The following is a 19,910-nucleotide window of genomic DNA, read 5'->3' on the forward strand; positions in this document are numbered from 1 at the left end:
CAGGGATCAGATCTGGTGGCCTAGAGTCTGCGGAGAGGGGCGGCATACAAATCTGATTAAACTTAAACTTAATTCTCTGCCTTACAAGCCAGAAGCCCCGGGATCAAATCCCAGTATGGCTAGCTGATGAGGCCAGAACAAGGCCGAAATAGTGCTATCCTAGTCTCCCTTAATTTTAAAAATTCAGCTAAAACATGTGATATATATATATGTATCACATATTTTTGCTGAATTTTATATATTATATATATATAATCACACACAGAGATATACCTCTTTTCAAACAATGATTATTTCAAAAAATATCATAGTTAGACACAAATCCAAGGAAGCAATGAGTTAATACAAAAGAATCTCCTGCTGGAAGCCTTTGGCAATAAGTGGAGATAACAGAGATGCAGGCTGCCGAGCCCAGAGTCATTAATCACAGTTCTTGGAATGTTTGCTGACAGACTGGCAAAATTTACAGTTCAGAAGAGCTCAGACAATTTGGAACAGACAAGGAGAAGATCTGTGAAAGCATAAAGCCCACTTCCCAATGCCATTGTTGAAACGTTGTTCATCACACCCGCTTTCTCATCAGCCTGTCCCTTGGCAAGGCATGGCCAAGTGTCCCATAGATCTATTCAATGCCAAAAAAACCCTTCTAGAGAGATATTCATGCCTAGATCTCATCCTCCTGATCCTTGCATCTAACAGGGGGTCGGTCCTGATCCACAAATTCCTCATTGTCCTCTGATTCAAACAATACCATCATTGGGGGTTCTATAGTCTCTGGTGGTTCTCCAGGCTCCAACTTCCCTTTAATCTCACTCTCAGACTCAAATGGCAAGAACACTAGCCTGCGATGCCAGTATACATCTGTCTCCTGGTCCTTGAAATCCATGGTTAAATAAGGTCCAGGAGGGAAGTGTTTTTAATAGGAAAGTGAACACAAGAACAAGGGGACACAATCTGAAGTTAGTTGGGGGAAAGATCAAAAGCAACATGAGAAAATATTATTTTACTGAAACAGCAGTAGATCCTTGGAACAAACTTCCAGCAGACGTGGTAGATAAATCCACAGTAACTGAATTTAAACATGCCTGGGATAAACATATATCCATTGTAAGATAAAATACAGGAAATAGTATAAGGGCAGACTAGATGGACCATGAGGTCTTTTTCTGCCGTCAGACTTCTATGTTTCTATGACCAGCTGAGGCGAGAAAATTATCAGCAAAAATATGTTACACTTATAAATTATAGTTGTCAGCTATAAAAAGTTTATCTGCCTTAGAATATGGCCCCCGGTGGGGCTGAGGGGCAAAAAGGAAGCTGTGTGTTCCTCCCTTATTTGGATATACCAGGGTGACTTGAATAAATAAATAAATAAATACACACACACACATTCATATTCCAAACTTGCAAAGAACTGATAAAGAAATAAAGGGAGTCTAGTATACATCTATTTTGAGCTTTTTGGCTCTCGTCAGCTAGCTATTGTTCTGTCGGGCTCTCTGATAGACTCCTCCCAAAAATTCACAGGTACAAATTTCAGACACACACACGTTTGAAAATTCAAAACAATGTTCTTTATAATGAAAATTCACTTAAACCAAGCCCTCTTTTGGTATAGCAAAGAGCACTCGTCTCCAAACAAATTGGTAATTTGTACAAGTCCCTTATCAGTTCTGTGATACTTAGCTTGCAGCTGTGAGGCAATTCACAGTCCTTCTTTCACAAAGTGAAACACACTTTGCTCTGGGTTAGTTTCAAAGCGGGGGAAAAATCAGCACACAAAGGTCGAAGTCAGCAAGGCAGGCATGAAACACAATGATCAGATAATCCTCCAGAATGGCCAAACCCACAGGCTGCTATTTATAGCAGCCTCACTAATCACCACAGCCCCACCCAACCACAGGTGGCCTCATTTTCTTTGATAATAATATCTCAGTTGTTGTTGCCTATGCATCGCTCTCTGCATGCCTGGCTGTATCATTAACTCTTGTTCTGAATCCAAGGAGGAGCTAGATAATTGATCTCCTTCTGAGCTGTTTGCCCCACTCTCCTCCTCCCTGACACTCATGTCTTCTTGGTCAGAGGAGCCTTCATCATCAGATTCCACCGGGGGCAAAACAGGCCTGCAGCATGTGGATGTCTCCCCCACATCCACAGTCCTTGGGGCAGGAGCTGGGCCAGAGCTAACCACAACAGCCATATACCGTTCTAGGATTTGAATCTGGGCTGTTTTGCCTGGCTAGGCAGTGCTTTAACCCTCTAAGCCACAGCCTCTGCTCCCTTTCATCAGCTGAGCCAGGGAAAGATTCCATGTTTTTCTGTAGAGTTACTTGGTACCTAGAGGATAAAAACACTGCCTAGCAAGGCAAAACCGCCCAGGTTCAAATCCTAGAAGGGTATGGCTGGCTGATGAGAGCCAAAAATCTCAAAATAGATCTATAGTAGTCTCCTTTTATTTCTTTATCAGTTCTTTACAAGTTTGGAGCCGCTCCAAGTCTCCGGAGAGGGCGGCATACAAATCTAATAAATTATTATTAATTATTATTATTGGAAAATCAGTTCTTTACAAATGTGGTGTCTGAATGGCTCCTGGAGTGGGACTGAAAGGCAAAAGGAAGCAGTATGCTTCCTCCCATATTTGGGCATGCCAGGTGACTTGAGAGAAAAACATATATACATAAACCACATTTTTCGAACTATAAGACGCACCACTGTATAAGAGACACCAAGATTTTGAAGAGGTAAGTAAGAAAAAAAAGATTTTGTCCTTTCTGGCCCCCAGGAGCATTCTGCAGGCCTCCCAAACCATCTGCACACCCTGTTTTTGCAAAAAAGGGGCTCATTTTTCTCAAAAATTGTACATGGTGGAGGGGTTTCGGGAGGCCAAAAATGGATGTATAGTGTATAAGATGCACCAACATTCCCACCCTCTTTTTGGGTGGGGAGGTGCAGCTTAAACTCCACAAAAATATGGTATATACACCGAGTCACACCCAGGCTCCAAGCAGTCTCCTCTGGCTCACAACAGATCCTGTTTCTTAGTCACCAAACAGTTCCCATTGGCTGACTTGTTGTTATGGATATCCCGGCTCATAATTACACTCACACTCCTTTATAGAAGAAACTTCATTATGTACAATAATATAAAGCATGATGCAAGTATACAAGGCCCATACAGCAGAAGGCAGGATCAGAACAACCAGAACTCAAAATCCAGCAGCAGATAAGTACAGAATTCATGATGCAGGGACAAAACTAACTCTTATATCAGACCAGATAAGCTAAGCCACGCCCAGGCTCCGAGCAGTCTTCTCATGGCTCACCACAGATCCTGTTTCTTAGTCACCAAACAGTTCCCATTGGCTGACTTGCTACAGCTATCCTAGCTCATAATTTCTTATACACTGACACAGAGAGCTCATACGTACATGTATGTGCATATATATGCATGGGTACACACACACACATTTCTTTTGAGAGCGGGCGTCAGAATTTCATTTTTTTAATGTGTGCCAGCCTGATTGCAGAAAAAAAAATGTGGCAATAAAGGTTATCTTATCTTATTAGAGATACTAGACTGCAAAACATTCAAAACCAAGGCAGATCCCTAACAAGAGAAATGCTGGGAAGTTTTCTGGCCTAGCCAAAGGAAAGATGTGTGTATTTATTTGTTAAATGTATTTGTATGGGCCTCTGAATCACCCTGATTGCCATCAAAACCTGTTTTTCCTTCTCATCTCCGCCATATTTACAAAAAAACACGTTCATCTGAAACATCACACTGCAAAACAAGCTCAAAGCAAATGCAGATCGCTAACGACAAATGCTCGGAAACTTTGTAGTCTAGAGCCCAAGGAAGGACATAAGTATTTATTTGTTGAATTTATTTGTTAAATTTATTTGTATGGCTCTCTGTAACACCTCGATTGCCATCAAAACCTGATTTTCTTTCTCATCTCGGCCATATTTACAAACTTTTGCTTTTAAAACCTTAGACTGCTAAACCAGTGTTTTTCAACCAGTGTGCCATGGCACACTAGTGTGCCGTGAGACATGGTCAGTGTGCCGTCAAGCTCAGAGAGAGAAAGAAAACAAGAGAGAGAGAAAGAAAGAAAGAGAGAAAGAGAGAAAGAAAGAGAAAACAAGAGAGAGAGAGAAAGAGAGAGAAAGAAAGAGAGAAAGAGAAGAGAGAGAAAGCAAGAGAGAGAGAAAGAGAGAAAGAGAGAGAAAAAGAAAACAAGAGAGAGAGAAAGAAAGAAAGAGAACAAGAGAGAGAAAGAAAGCAAGAGAGAGCAAGAGAGAGAAAGAAAGTTGGGGGAAAGATCAAAAGCAACATGAGAAAATATTATTTTACTGAAATAGTAGTAGATCCTTGGAACAAACTTCCAGCAGACGTGGTAGATAAATCCACAGTAACTGAATTTAAACATGCCTGGGATAAACATATATCCATCCTAAGATAAAATACAGAAAATAGTATAAGGGCAGACTAGATGGACCAGGAGGTCTTTTTCTGCCGTCAGACTTCTATGTTTCTACGAAAGAAAGAAAGAGAGAGAAAGAGGGAGGGAAGGTGGGAGAGAGAAAGACATAGAGGGAGGTAGGGAGAAAGAGCAAAAAAGAGAAGAAGGGAGAGAGAAAGAAAGAGGGATGGAGAGAGAGAAAAAAGAAGGGAGAGAAAGAGGGAGGGAGAGAGAAATAGAGCAAAAGGGAGGAAGAGAGAGAAAACTTTTTTGTCCAAACATTTTTTAGCCTCCCCCCTCAATGTGTCCCAGGGTTTCGTAAATGTAAAAAATTTGCCGTGGATCAAAAAAGGTTGAAAATCACTGTGCTAAACAAACTCCAAGCCAAGGCAGATCCTTTAAAATAAATTCTGGGTAAGCTTTCTGACCTCGCCCAAGTAAGGACTTGCATATTTATTTAAATTTATTTGCATGGGGTCTCTGCAGGGTATCCTAGCCAGTTCAACTGCCTACTGCATCATCTACCGCCCTCCCTTGAAATGGGGGTAAAGATAAAAAGCAGCAAAAGAAATCCCATCCCCCAAACTCCTGACATGCAGCTTCCCTTTGTTTTGGAGCATTCAAAATGGAGGCCTTAGATCCGGAAGATTATTGCTCTAATTGTTTGTAACTTACAATTAATGACTGTAATTATGATTTATGACCAATGACTTGCTGTTTATATATACGCTGTAAGCTTCTGCACTGGAGACAAATTCCTTGTGTGTCCGATAACCCTTAGCCAATAAATAATTCTATCCTATCCCCATCCTATTCCATTCCAACTCTATTTCTAGTCTGTAGTACTGTAATCACAAACACAGACATGATTTCTGAGTAAAGCTTTTCCAAGCAAAGAAGATTTAGATTTAATTGGATTTGTAAGCCGCCCCTCTCCGAAGTCCTTTCCTCTCAGTCAGTTGCAGTTTATTCTTATAGCAAACTTATGTACTCAATTACACACAATTGTATTAAGCTTTACTCTTAACTAGAACAATAGAAAGAGCTGGGGATCTTTACTCTAAATAGAACTGTAGGTTGATTATCAATATTTGCCAAAAATGTGGAATGCCTGACTGGTTGATATTGACTAAGCAGCCTACTTTTTTACTCAGCTTAATGAAAAGATTATTTACTCAGCTTCTGTCTATATAAATTAATTAAAATTCTTCTGTTTGTCTAAGGTAAAAACTTAATTAGATACTCTTCACACCTTGACATCTCTCTGTAAATTATATGTTTTGTATTAACCATTTATTCATTGTAACCAAATCAGTAAAAGTTAATATTTTGTACAGTACTTGTATACACAAGAAACTTGTTATAAAAAATAAACTGGAAGTCTGAGAAAAGCAGAGAGCTTCTGAACATGGGAGCAGCTCAGCTCAGAGGGATTTCTTCCTAACTCGAAAAGCTTTACTCAAGAAATCATGTTTCTGTGTCTATAAACTCAAACTCAACCCAGACAAGATGGAGTGGCTGTGGGTCTTGCCTCCCAAGGACAATTCCATCTGTCCGTCCATTACCCTGGGGGGGGGGGAATTATTGACCCCCTCAGAGAGGGTCCGCAACTTGGGCGTCCTCCTCGATCCACAGCTGACATTGGAACATCATCTTTCGGCTGTAGCGAGGAGGGCGTTTGCCCAGGTTCGCCTGGTGCACTAGTTGCGGCCCTATTTGGACAGGGAATCACTGCTCACAGTCACTCATGCCCTCATTACCTCGAGGTTCGATTACTGCAATGCTCTCTACATGGGGCTACCTTTGAAAAGTGTTCGGAAACTTCAGATCGTGCAGAATGCGGCCGCGAGAGCCATCGTGGGGCTTCCTAGATTCGCCCACGTATCTACAACACTCCGTGGCCTGCATTGGCTGCCGATCGGTTTCCGGTCACAATTCAAAGTGTTGGTAATGACCTTTAAAGCCCTACATGGCATTGGGCCAGAATATATCTGGAACCGCCTTCTACCGCACGAATCCCAGTGGCCGATAAGGTCCCACAGAGTTGGCCTTCTCCGGGTCCCGTCGACCAAACAATGTCGTTTGGCGGGCCCCAGGGGAAGAGCCTTCTCTGTGGTGGCCCCGGGCCTCAGGAACCAACTCCCCCCAGAGATTAGAACGGCCCCCACCCTCCTTGTCTTTCGCAAATTACTTAAGACCCACCTTTGTCACCAGGCATGGGGGAGTTAAGTTATCCTTTCCCCCTAGGCTACTACAAGTTATGCATGGTATGTTTGTGTGTATGTTTGTTTGTTTGTTTTTAATAATAAGGGTTTTTTAGTTGTTTTTATTAATTGGATTGTTCATGTTGTTTTACCACTGTTGTTAGCCGCCCCGAGTCTGCGGAGAGGGGTGGTATACAAATCCAATAAATAATAATAATAAAAATAATAATTCCTACAAGAGCAGAGTGTTTAATCAATTTAGTGTCAAGATAGGCATCCCATATCATTTGACGATTGAGAATAACCTACACTATTCCATCCCTCTATTTTCTTTTCTATATTCTGTTCCTATTCCATTCTATTTTATCTCTGTTTCTATTCTTTCCATCCCATTCTATTCAATCCCTATTCTATTCCTGTTCCCATAACATTCCATTCCACCTGTATTTTTATTGTATTTCTATCAAAATTCTATTTTCTATTCCCATTCCATTCCCTCCTATCTCTATTCCTATCCCATTTTCTATTCTATATATCTATTCCCCTTCTATTCCATCTCTATTTCTATACTATCCCTATTCTATTTTCTATTCTTAATCCCATCCGATCTCTATTCCTTCCCCTCTCCTATTTTCTATTCCTATTCCATCCCATTCTATCCTATCTCTATTTTATTATATACTTATTTTATTTTATATTCCCATTCCACTTCATCCTATCCCCTCTATTCTGTTCCTATTCTATATTCGTATTCCCATTCCATCAGTAGTTTTTATTGTATTCCTATCCCGATTCTATTTTCTATTCCCATTTCAGCCCATTCTATCCTATTCCTATTCATATCCTATTTCCTCCTCTATATTCCTATTCTCATTCCATTTCATCTCTATTTCTATTCTATCCTATTTTCTACATTTATTCCTTTTTTAAAGAAAATATCCTGCTCAAAGAAATAAAGGGAACACTCAAATAACACATCCTAGATCTGAATGAATGAAATATTATAATTGAATATTTCATTTGCACAACTATTCCATTTGCACAACAGCATGTGAAATTGACCGTCAATCAGTGTTGCTTCCTGTTATTGAATTTACATTTAAAAACAATTACAAAAAAGGAAAAACATTTAAAAAACATATACAAAAACTAAATAAACCAGGACAAGACATTATTCTAACATATTAACACCTACTAAATAACCTCTAGGCTTATTTTACAGCAATTGATATTTACATTAACTTTATGCTTATGTAATTTCTATAATTCACATACTGTACTTCTATAATCTTTTTCAACAACATACTGTATATCATTTTTACTCAGTAAATAGAGTTATGCTAACATAAAATATACAAAATCATGTACCTATTGCTAAATTATTTACAGCTTTATTCTGTTTTCTCATTTTAAGCCAGTCGTAAAATGCATTCCAAATTTCATAATATTCTGAGTCCTCCTTTTTGTTTAATTCCATTATAATTTTATCTAGTTCAGTACTTATATTGCACTGTATTCACATTCCCATCCTATATCTCTCAATTCCTATCCCTATTCCTCTCCTATTTTCTATTCTATATACTATTCCATCCCATTCTATCCTCTGGGCATGCATAAGTGCACCAGAGTGCCTTCCCTCCCTTGTCCTAATGTTTTTCTCTTTTACTAGTATCATGTATATAAATATTATATCTTTGTATACCACCAATACGTACTTGACAAAACAAATAAAATAAATAAAAATAAAAATAAATAAATAAAATAAAAATCCGATGTCTATTTTATATGTATTCTTTCTATTCTATTTTATATTCCCATTCCACTCCATTCTATACTATCTCTGTTCTGTTCTCTATTCCATCCTATTCCTATTCTAGTCTCATTCCAGTCCATTCTATCCTCTGTATCTCTATTTCTATTCTTATTTCTTCTTCTATATTCTTATCCTCACCTCTATTCCTATTCTATTTTCTATATTCTATTCTTATTCTCATCCTATCTCTATTCTATTTTCTGTTCTATATCCCTATTCTCTTGGGCTACCGGAATGCAGAGCCCAGCCACAGAAGGCGATACTGAACGCCGGGCGCGGGGGAGGGAGGAGAGAGAGAGAGAGAGAGAGACGGGCTCCATAACCACTAAGTGATACCACCCCAAGTAGGGTTCGCGGCGGCTGTTACTCCTCCCACTAGCCCAGCCCAGCCCAGCTTGGACCGATTCTTCGCTCTTCGACCGGGATCGTCTCCAGAGCCCCCCCCCCGCCCCCCCCTTCGGCCACCTACCGTCACGCGGGGAAGCCCCCAACGACGCCACACGTGCCGAACGCAACGGTCTTTTTCCCTCCTGTGATGAAAGAGGGGGCCGGAAACGGTTGAACCCCATTACCATTTCCGCCTCCAGGGAGGGGCTCTCTAGGAAGCGGAACTCACTCGCTTCAACCCTTTGGCGTGGCGCCAGCGTGGAAGGCTTTTTGTCCCCCAAAAGATCACAGTTCCCATCATCCTGGACCGCAGCAGCCCACGTCGGCTGCTTTGGAAAGAAAACAAGGGGGCTGGCTTATTTTTCCTCCCCTTTCCGTGCAACGGAGAGGAAAAAGCTTCGCCTTCCTTTTCATTTGCAATGGCGGCGAAGGGTTAAAAGGCGTTGTGCGAAAATTTGCAAAACGACAAGGTGAGATTTTTCGCAAATCTGCCCGCCCTTTTTGGGTCCCTGTCAATCAAGCGACAAAGTTTTGGCAAAATGAAAAGAATAATAATCAAATTTAAAGTAAAAATAATAGCAAACGAATTAAAAATAAAGAAGACAAAAGAAATAAAAAAGCAACTTCTGTGGGTGTTTTTCTTTTAACCACGGTTCTAACTGCATTTATATTTTATCAAGAAAACAAGGGATGGAAACGGTAACTCGGAAGAGATTTCCTGACAGTGAGAACAATGGATCAGTGGAACCACTCGCCACGGGAAGTTTATTTTGAGGGGGGGGGGTTTCAGAAAATGGAGGCTTTCAAGGAGAGACTGGACAGCCCCTTGGCCTGAAATGGTGTGGGGCTTCCTGCATGAGCAGAGGTTGGACTAGAAGACCTCCAAGGTCCCTTCCAACCCCGTTACAGGTAGCCCTCCATGTACCATGCTTCACTCAGCGACCATTCAAATTACAATGGCACTGAAAGAAGTCACTTAGGACCGTTTTTCATCCTTAGAACCACCATGGTCACCTGATCAAAATTCAGACACTAGCCAACTTTTATATTTTACCATGGTCCCAACATCCTGGGTTCATGTTGACCCCCTTTTGTAATCTTCTCACCAGCAAAGTCAATGGGGAAGCCTGATTCACTGAACAACACTGTTACTAGTCCTCAGTTTACAACGGTTCATTTAGTGACGGTTTGGAGTTACAACTGCAACGAAAAAATGACTTAGGATGAGTAGTGAGTTCCTGCCGGTATGGCTAATTGCGCGCAACTCTGTAGCTCTGGTGCGTGAACGCACATTCGAGTGAAATTTTACTTCCTGCATTCTGTGCCGGTAGCAAAATCTTGCATGGGGACGCACATGCGCACATGTTTTGGTGAGTTTTTTTGCTTCTGTGTAGCATATGCAAAAAAAAAACCTCGCCGAAACGCCCACACATGCGTCTCTATGTGACATTTTGCTACCTGTACAGGTGCAGGAAGCAAAATTTCACTTGAACGCGCGCTTGTGCGCCAGAGCCACAGAGCTGTGCACAATTAGCTGTACTGGCAGAAACCCACTACTGCTTATGACCGTTTTTCAGACTTACGGCCATTGCAGTCTCCCCATTGCCCTGTGATCAAAAACTCAAGACACATACATGTATTTTATGACGGCTGCAATGTCCCGGAGTCATGTGAAACCCTTTTAAATCCTTCTGGCAAGCAAAATCAATCAGGGAACCAGATTCACTGAACAACTGTTTTACGAATTTAGCGATGGCAATAATTAACTTAACAACAGAGGGAAGACAGATCGTAAAATGCAGCAAAATGAACAAAGGTTTCAGTCAGCAAAAGAAATTGTGGGCTCAATCATGAGTCATAAGTTGAGGACTACCTGGTATTCGATTACCTTTCCAGGCGTTTTGAAGACTTGAAAGTCTTTACAAAAGCTTTACCATTTTTATTTTGTCCCTTCCAATCCTAGGACAATGAAATTATTTATTTACTAATTGGAATTATACGCCGCCCCTCTCCGAGGACTCGGGGCGGCTTACAACATATAGGAAACAATAAACATCCTAAATCCAATTAATTAAAATTAATAATCTAAAAAACCTAAGAACCAATTAAAATACTCTCATAATACATTCGTCGACCAGGGAGTAGTCTCTAATGTCCCAGAAATGGGACAACCATGCATCTGAAAGCGTACAGGTACGCCTCGAGTTACAACAGTTCACTTAGTGACCGATCCAGATTGTGACAGCACTGAAAAAAGAAGTGACTCACGATGATCGTTTGTCATACTTAACGACTGCTGCGGTGTCCACATGGCTGCACACAGTCCAAATCCATTATTTATGCTGTTTGCAGCAGCCTCATGGTCATGAGATCCCAAATTCAAACACTTGGCAAACAACTTATATTTTATGACGGTCGCAGCATCCTGAAAATTTTGCGACCTGACAGGCAAAGTCAATATAGAAACATAGAAGATTGATGACAGAAAAAGACCTCATGGTCCATCTAGTCTGCCCTTATACTATTTCCTGTATTTTATCTTAGGATGGATGGATGTTTATCCCAGGCATGTTTAAATTCAGTTCCTTGGATTTACCAACCACGTCTGCTGGAAGTTTGTTCCAAGCATCTACTACTCTTTCAGTAAAATATTTTCTCACATTGCTTCTGATCTTTCCTCCAACTAACCTCAGATTGTGCCCCTTGTTCTTGTGTTAACTTTCCTATTAAAAAATCTTCCCTCCTGAAACTTATTTAACCCTTTAACATATTTAAATGTTTCGATCATGTCCCCCTCTTTCTCTTCTGTTCTCCAGACTATACAGATTGAGTTCATTAAGTCTTTCCTGATAAGTTTTGTGCTTAAGACTGTCCACCATTTTTGTAGCCCGTCTTTGGACCCGTTCAATTTTATCAATATCTTTTTGTAGGTGAGGTCTCCAGAACTGAACACAGTATTCCAAATGTGGTCTTTGCAGCGCTCTATACAGTGGGACCACAATCTCCCTCTTCCTGCTTGTTATAACTCTAGTTATGTATCCAAGCATTCTACTTGCTTTCCCTACCGCCTGACCGCAATATTCACCCATTTTGAGACTGTCAGAAAGCACTACCCCTAAATCCTTCTCTTCTGAAGTTTTTGCTAACACAGAACTGCCAATACAATACTCAGATTGAAGATTCCTTTTGCCTGTGCATTATTTTACATTTGGAAATATTAAACTGCAGTTTCCATTGCTTTGACCACTTATCTAGTAAAGCTAAATCATTTGCCATATTACAGACACCTCCAGGAATATCAACACTATTGCACACTTTAGAGTCATTGCCAAATAGGCAAACCTTCCCCTATGTCACTCACAAACATATTAAAAAGAACAGGACCCAGAACAGACCCTTGTGGCACACTGCTTGTAACCAGGCTCTGCTCAAAATACTTGCCATTGGGGAAGCCAGATTCATTTAACAACTATATTTACTTACTTCACAAAATGGAACACTTTCCTTCAGAACCACAGCGAGAAAAGTTGTAAAACGGGGCGAAACCCATTGAAACACATTTCATTTAACAGCATCAAGGTTGATCTCAATGTTGGGGTCGTAACTCGAGGACTACCTGGATAGGGGGCTTCCTTGTCTGAGAAGGGGATTGAACTAGAAGACATCCAAGATCCTTTCCAACTCTGTTATTCCCTTAAATAATTTTAAAAGGGGGAAAGAAAAAAACAATTTTCAGACCTTTGATCGCCAACTATCCTGATCGGTCGAAATGCAAGGAGAGCTGAGAAAGAAGAAATCTGCAGCCGGAGAGACAAAAACGGAGAACGACGACGGAGAACGGCTGGAAAGGATAGGAGAGGCGAGGAGTCCTAGAGAGGCAGGAAATGAGCAATGCCGGAGGAAGAGAAGAAGCCGCACACCTGTTTTGGTGTTCCTGGAAAAGAGGGCCGGTAGGAGAACAGGGGCCTAGCGGGGCGGAAGGGTAGGTGGCGGGGGGAGGGGGAGGGTAAAATTGGGGAAGAACGAAAACACTGAAAACATTCGGCAAACGAGGTCAGGATGGCGCTGAAAACGAAATCTGGGGGGGGGGATTGGAGGGGTCGTGTAAACAGAAGGGTCTCCCCCCCCCTTCCCCAGTTTCTTATGCCATTATTATAGGCAGAGGGTAACGTATGCAGTTGCAAAGCGGCGCCATTTAACCAAGTAAATAAGATTAAATCTGTGGACTCACGAATGTATACACTCACATATACAAGTGGTTCTCAATTTACAACCACAGTTGAGCCCACTTGTGGCAGCGTTCCCAGCATTGTTTCAATTGCTCCGATTTCACTTCGGAGTGAACAAGGAGTGAGAGAACCCTATCGGCACCTTTCAGAATAATTTATTTTAGAATAACTCTGAATTTTTTTTCTTCCTATAGGACCTACGTATTTTATTGATCTTGCAGTATTGAAGAAAAGTCTCTGCAAAGGTAACAACAATTTTATCCCTGCAAAGTAAAATTGGGGCATTTTAGTTCCCTGTTTAAGGTAGATTAATGAAAGCACACCCAATATGAATAATAATAATAATAATAATAATAATAATAATAATAATAATAATAGCAGCAATAGTAATAATAGTAATAATAGTAATAATAATAATTTATTAGATTTGTATGCTGCCCCTCTCCGAGGACTCGGGGCGGCTCACAACAACATAAACTGTGTACAAATCCAATTTTAAAATGCAATTTAAAACCCTTATAATAAAATAAAATAATCACACAACCAATCAAACCATACACCAGCCTTGACAATTGGGGTGTGTGTTAGTTTCCCCATGCCTGGTGGCAAAGATGAGTTTTTAATAACTTACGAGAGGCGAGGAGGGTGGGGGCAGTCCTAATCTCTGGGGGGAGTTGGTTCCAGAGAGCCGAGGCCACCACAGAGAAGGCTCTCCCCCTGGGTCCCGCCAGACGACATTGTTTCGTCAACGGGACCTGGAGAAGTCCCACTCTGTGGGACCTAATCGACCGCTGGGATTCGTGCGGCAGAAGGCGGTCTCGGAGGTATTCTGGTCCGATGCCATGTAGGGCTTTGTAGGTTATAACTGACACTTTGAATTGTGACCAGAAATTGATCGGCAGCCAGTGCAGGACATGGAGTGTTGTTGAGACATGGGCATATCTGGGGAGGACCACGATTGCTTTCGCAGCTGCATTCTGCACGATCTGAAGCTTCCAAAAACTTCTTGGAAATTAAATAAGACAATTGAAGCTAGAAAAGGCCATTTAGGCTGGCTGGGGAGTTGTGGGAGTCCAGATATCTTCAAGCTGCCAAAGTTGACAAACCAGGTAATGGGTTCCATCCAAGAACTGCTCTTTCTGCTAGGATGCATTATTTTCATAATCTTCAATAATATTTAAAATCTCCTGTAGGAAGTTAGCACCTACCACTCTCCTAGAAAAAAGGAAATATCCTAGGAAATATTAAAAAGGAATTCTCTTCTTGAATGAGCACTGAAACATCTTCAAAGAAAAACCAGAAAATCCAGTTGCCTCTTGAAAAAAGCACTTTTGGGGAAATCAGGACATGGATGACTGAGAATCTCCATAGATGCCTCAATATGATGTTATGAACATCTTGTTAATTTTTTTAAAAAGGCCTAAATCAAGAGACATAAGAGATAATGAACATTTTGGGAAGTTATGTAATAGTGATTAATTTTGAAAGAAAGTTGGAAATTAGAGGTGGTAGACCAAGGAGACAAAAATAGGATATAGAGGAGGCAGCATTAGAATAGCAGTATATACCTAGAAAAAAAGAAATTATGTTCAGATATGATACAGAAATTATATATGATATATATATATGATATATAGTCCTACATGGCATCGGACCAGAATACCTCCGAGACCGACTTCTGTTGCAGGAATCACAGCGGCCGATTAGGTCCCACAGAGTTGGCCTTCTCCGGGTCCCGTCAACTACACAATGTTGTCTGGCGGGCTCCAGGGGAAGAGCCTTCTCTGTGGCGGCCCCGGCCCTCTGGAATCAACTACCCCCAGAGATCAGAACTGCCCCCACCCTCCTTGTCTTTCACAAACTACTTAAGACCCACCTATATCGCCAGGCATGGGGTAATTGAGACATCTTCCCGCAGGCTTTTTGTAGTTTTATGTATGGTATGCGTGTGTTGCATGGTTTTTAAATGATGGATTTTTAGATGCTTTTTTAATATTAGTTTTGTTTACATTGTCACACTGTTTTATTATTGTTGTGAGCTTCCCTGAGTCTTCGGAGAGGGGCGGCATACAAATCTGATATTATTATTATTATTATTATTATTATTATTATTATTATTATTATTATTATCATCTTAGAAGGGGCACTGGTAATTAAAAGATGTAGGAGTATATGTTATCAGTCTGTTAAAGGTAAGGTGAATTATGATTAGAATCACTCAGGGAAAGGTCAAAAGGGAGAAAGAGGAAGTAGAAAAGGAAGGGAGGGGAGAGGGAGATAGAGGGAGGGGAGTACTATGAAATGAGGGAAAAACAGACTGATAAATTGTATAAATAGGTGCAAAACTAGGATATTGATTTATGATATATCGGCTAGACATGTATAATTATGTATGTTTTGATATTACTAATGGTATATGTATGGATGCAAATAGAGATTCTGGGGAAAAAAATAACAAACTTATACAGTAATATCTTGTCTTACGAACCTAATTGGTTCCCAGGGGAGGTTCGTAAGGCAAAAAGTTCGTAAGACGAAACATTGTTTCCCATAGGAAACAATGTAAAATGAATTAATCCATGCAAGGGGGAAAAAAAACACCGCTGTCTGTCTGTCACCTTTTGAAACAGCTGGGCGCTTCTCAGCGTTCTCCCAATGCCGAACCTGGAAGTTCGGCAAAAGTTCGGGTTCGGGTGGCCGCCGAGAAGCCCCGCCACCCGGCTGTCACCTTTTGAAACAGCCAGGGGGCTTCTCGGCGGCCTCCCGAACGCCGAACCTGGAAGTTCGGGTTTGGCATTCGGGTTCAGGAGGACGCTGAGAAGCCCCCCGGCTGTTTCAAAAAGCAACAGCCGGGCGGCGGGGCTTCTCAGCGGTGGCGGCGGCGGGTTCGTAAGATGGAAAACGTTCGTAAGAAAAGGCAAAAAATTTCTGAACCCCTGGTTCATATCTTGGGTTGTTCGTATGGCGAGGGGTTCGTAATATGAGGTACCACTATACAGCATATATATTTAAAATAGAAAGCTGAGAAGTGAAATAGGAAGTTATTAGGTCTGATGATTGAAGTAGAAGACTTGCTTGGAAATGCAGCCATCTGCCCAGAAAAATTCTAAGATAGGCTGAGTCAGGGGGGGCGTCCTGGACCAAGACAGTAATATTGAGGTACATACCGTAACTGATGTTTCCCCTCTTTAGAGGCTGGTGATCATAGAGGCTGAAGAAGTTGATTGTTCTCCAAAATCAAAGTCAGAGGGCCCAATGGAAGGAAGTCATGTTGAAGAGCAATGAAACTGTCACTTCTGTGGGTAAGGATGCTTTTTGCACGACTGTTGGAGGTTGAAGTGATAAACTCCTATTTATCCTCATGCAGCATTGAGAGCGTTGTTTCTCAACTTCCATTATCTATCTCTCTATCTCTATCTATCTCTCTCTCTCTCTCTCTCTCATCTATCTATCTATCTATCTCTCTATCTAATCTATCTATCTATATCTCTCTATCTACCTACCTACCTACCTATTTATCTGTCCATCACATTATCTATCTATCTATCTATCTATCTATCTATCTATCTATCTATCTATCTATCTATCCATAACATATCTATCTATCTATCTATCTATCTATCTATCTATCTATCTATCTATCTATCTATCTATCTATCTATCATCTATCTAATCTATTTGACTTCTATGCCGCCCAATCCCTAAGGATGAACTTCAACTCCCAGAATTCTTCTGCCAGCATGGGGAACTGTCAGAATTTCCCAGTCAACGTGCCCATCAACTGCCACCTGGGAATTAAAAGTGTTTCTTAAAGTTGTCAAGATAGAGAAACCCTGATATAGAGAGTCAGATGGAAAAAGAGTTGAAAATGCCCCAGATCTTTGTTGATTAACCTAGACCAATTGACCTTTTTTCTCTTCTCTTCCCTTCCCTTCCCTTCATATTTATTTATTTATTTATTTATTTATTTACTTACTTACTTACTTACTTACTTACTTACTTACTTACTTATTTTAAATATTGGATTTGTATGCCGCCCCTCTCCGTAGACTCGGGGCGGCTAACAACAGTAACAAAAAACAGCATGTAAATCCAATACTAAAACAACTAGAAACCCTTATTGTAAAACCAAACATCCATACATGCAAACATACCATACATGAATTGTAAAGGCCTAGGGGGAAAGAATATCTCAGTTCCCCCATGCTTGACGGCAGAGGTGGGTTTTAAGGAGCTTATGAAAGGCAAGGAGGGTGGGGGCAATTCTAATCTCTGGGGGGAGTTGGTTCCAGAGGGCCGGGGCCGCCACAGAGAAGGCTTTTCCCCTGGGCCACGCCAAACAACATTGTTTTGTTGACGGGACCCGGAGGAGGCCCACTCTGTGGGACCTAACCGGTCGCTGGGATTTGTGCGGCAGAAGGCGGTCTCGCAGATACCCTGGTCCGGTGCCATGAAGGGCTTTATAGGTGATGACCAACACTTTGAATTGTGACCGGAAACTGATCGGCAACCAATGCAGACTGCGGAGTGTTTTTCCTCCTTTCACTTTCATTTTTTTCTCTTCTCTTTTTTCTCTTGTCTTGTCTACCATTCCCTTTCCTTTTATATTCTCTTTCCCCTTCCCTTCTTTTTCCCCAGGTGATTGGCAGGACACTGAAAGTTACGAAGAATCCTCTATGGAGTCACTAGAAACAACCACCTCTGAAGCAGGAAAGGAGACCTTCCCAACTCCAAAAGAGCGTCCCAAACCATCAAAGAGCGAGAAGAAATTTTCCACCTTTCAGGATGCCGACATCCACGATCTCCTGGTCCCGCTGGAGGGTCACCAAGGCAAGTGGAGGATCCAGTGTCCTGTGTGTGGGAAGATATGCAAATATAAATCCGATTTCAACCGGCACCGGGTGACCCACACGGGGGAGAAGCCGTTTCGGTGTACCGAGTGCGAAAAGAGCTTCAGTGACAGTGGGACTCTGACCGCGCATCAAAGAACCCACACGGGGGAGAAACCCTACAAATGTACCGAATGTGGGATATGCTTCAATCGGAGCGGGAGCCTCAAGAGGCACAAGAGAACCCACACGGGGGAGAAACCCTACCAGTGCCAGGAATGCGGGAAATATTTCAGCCTGAAATCGATCCTGACCACACATCTCAGAACCCACACGGGGGAGAAACCCTTCAAGTGCATGAACTGCGGGAGGAGCTACAGTCGCAAGGGCAGCCTTGATAGGCACCAGCGGGATCACCCAGGGGAGCAGGCCTACATTTGCCCGGAGTGCGGGAAAAGCTTTGTGGTCAGCGATAACCTTCCCGCCTACCGAAATCACTATAGAGGGGACCAGCCATTTAAATGCTTTGATTGCGAAAGCCGAGTGATCAACTTGGTCTAGTTTTGAAGCCGAAACCTGCTCAAAGGTCTTAAGTTTTGGACCTAAACCAAAATCAGGAGACTACAGTAGTACCTCTAGATACGAGCTGCTCTACATGTGAGTATTTCAAGATACGAGCCAGGGGAGAGACATTTCTGTTCTAGTCCCGAGCTCAAATTCGGGATACAAGCCGAGCGTCCACTAGGTGGCGCAAGAATCCTTGCTTCTGGTTATCTCGGAGGGGAAAAACAACTTGTTCCAGATACGAGTTGCCTCGAGATACAAGCTCCCTTATGGAACGAATTATGCTCGTATCTAGGGGTACTACTGTATTTGCTCTGGGCTCCCAATGGTTTGTTAAGCCGAACAGCTGATTCAGACTAACTGCAAACTAGCTTGATGATGAGTTGCTCATCAGCCAGTTTGCAGGCAACCACAATCAGCTGATCATCCACCTGCTTGCAGGCAATCACGACCAGCTGATTGTCAGCCATTGAAAGTTACATATATATAGAGAGAGAGAATGGGGGAGAAAGAGTGGAAAGAGAAAGAGAGAGGGAGAATGGGGGAGAGAGAGTGGAAAGAGAATGAGAGAGAGGGAGAATGGGTGAGAGAGTGGAAAGAGAATGAGAGAGAGGGAGAATGGGGGAGAGAAAACGGGAAGTGTAGAAAAAGTAAATGATTGCAGAAATTTTAAAGAACAGTTCTCTCAACCGGATTTCTGGATTATACCTCTACCTGTGCGAAGTCCCCCTTTCCATGCACAACCCTCCCATCTGGACACTGAAGAGGGCCCACCCTTCAACCAATCCTTGGTGAGATGGGGGGGGGGGGGTTGGTGGGGGAGAGCATTGATTGGCATAATGGGTATGGAGAGATCAGCTTGAGCCAGCCCCATCACAGATCCTCTGCAGACCCAACCCTGTTTGCTGTGTTTGCAAGGGAGTGGGAATGGGAGTTTAATTCTGAAATTCTGAAAAGTTAAAGAAAACCTGCAAAATGGCCTTGGTTAAATCATGCAGCTCACTTGGGGGGGGGGGCAAGACATTAAAAATGGTTTGGGATTCAACTGCTGGGATGAAAGGGGTGGAAAGACCGGCATAAACCCAACTGTCCAACTCAACAAGTGTTTCTTTGTTCTTGAAATAACTGAGAAACGTAAAATAAAGTAAGAAACAACCAACCATTGAAAGCCAACCAAAGTTGTTCTGCCGGCGTGTCTCAACTGCCTGTAATTACAGGGTGTTTAGTCCAGGAAGACACACACCACACGATAAAAGGAAAACCCAAAAGTTTTTATAAACAGAAAAATAGAAACAGCTCCCTTTTTAAATGTCAAAGGGATTTTCTGGTACACACAAGGCACAAGTTAAATGCAGTCCAATTGCTCACCCAGTAACTGGGAAATTGAGTCCAATTCTAAAGTCCAGAGAGTCCACGCACAC

At 41.9% G+C, this 19,910-nt stretch overlaps 2 protein-coding genes across 5 annotated transcripts in view; one reads left to right on the plus strand and one right to left on the minus strand.

Moving 5' to 3' along the window:
* The window catches only part of LOC139159147 (zinc finger protein 850-like), a 168,400-nt gene that overhangs the window by 29,932 nt on the left and 118,558 nt on the right, over positions 1-19,910 (minus strand). The window lies entirely within an intron of this gene.
* Positions 12,757-19,662, plus strand: LOC139159769 (zinc finger protein 85-like). Of its 4 annotated transcripts, none has more exons than XM_070737148.1 (4): positions 12,757-12,817; positions 13,291-13,341; positions 16,289-16,398; positions 17,735-19,662. In XM_070737148.1, the coding sequence occupies exons 3-4, from the start codon at positions 16,365-16,367 to the stop codon at positions 18,484-18,486; spliced, it is 786 nt and encodes a 261-aa protein (XP_070593249.1). In that variant the 5' UTR covers positions 12,757-12,817; positions 13,291-13,341; positions 16,289-16,364; the 3' UTR covers positions 18,487-19,662. The 4 variants fall into 4 exon arrangements, with proteins under 4 accessions (XP_070593249.1, XP_070593248.1, XP_070593247.1 ...); XM_070737147.1 differs by having other exon boundaries at positions 12,803-12,849; XM_070737146.1 differs by lacking the exon at positions 12,757-12,817 and adding an exon at positions 12,839-12,920.

This window comes from Erythrolamprus reginae, chromosome 2 (assembly GCF_031021105.1).
Source record: "Erythrolamprus reginae isolate rEryReg1 chromosome 2, rEryReg1.hap1, whole genome shotgun sequence".
NCBI classification, from domain to species: Eukaryota; Metazoa; Chordata; class Lepidosauria; order Squamata; family Dipsadidae; genus Erythrolamprus; species Erythrolamprus reginae.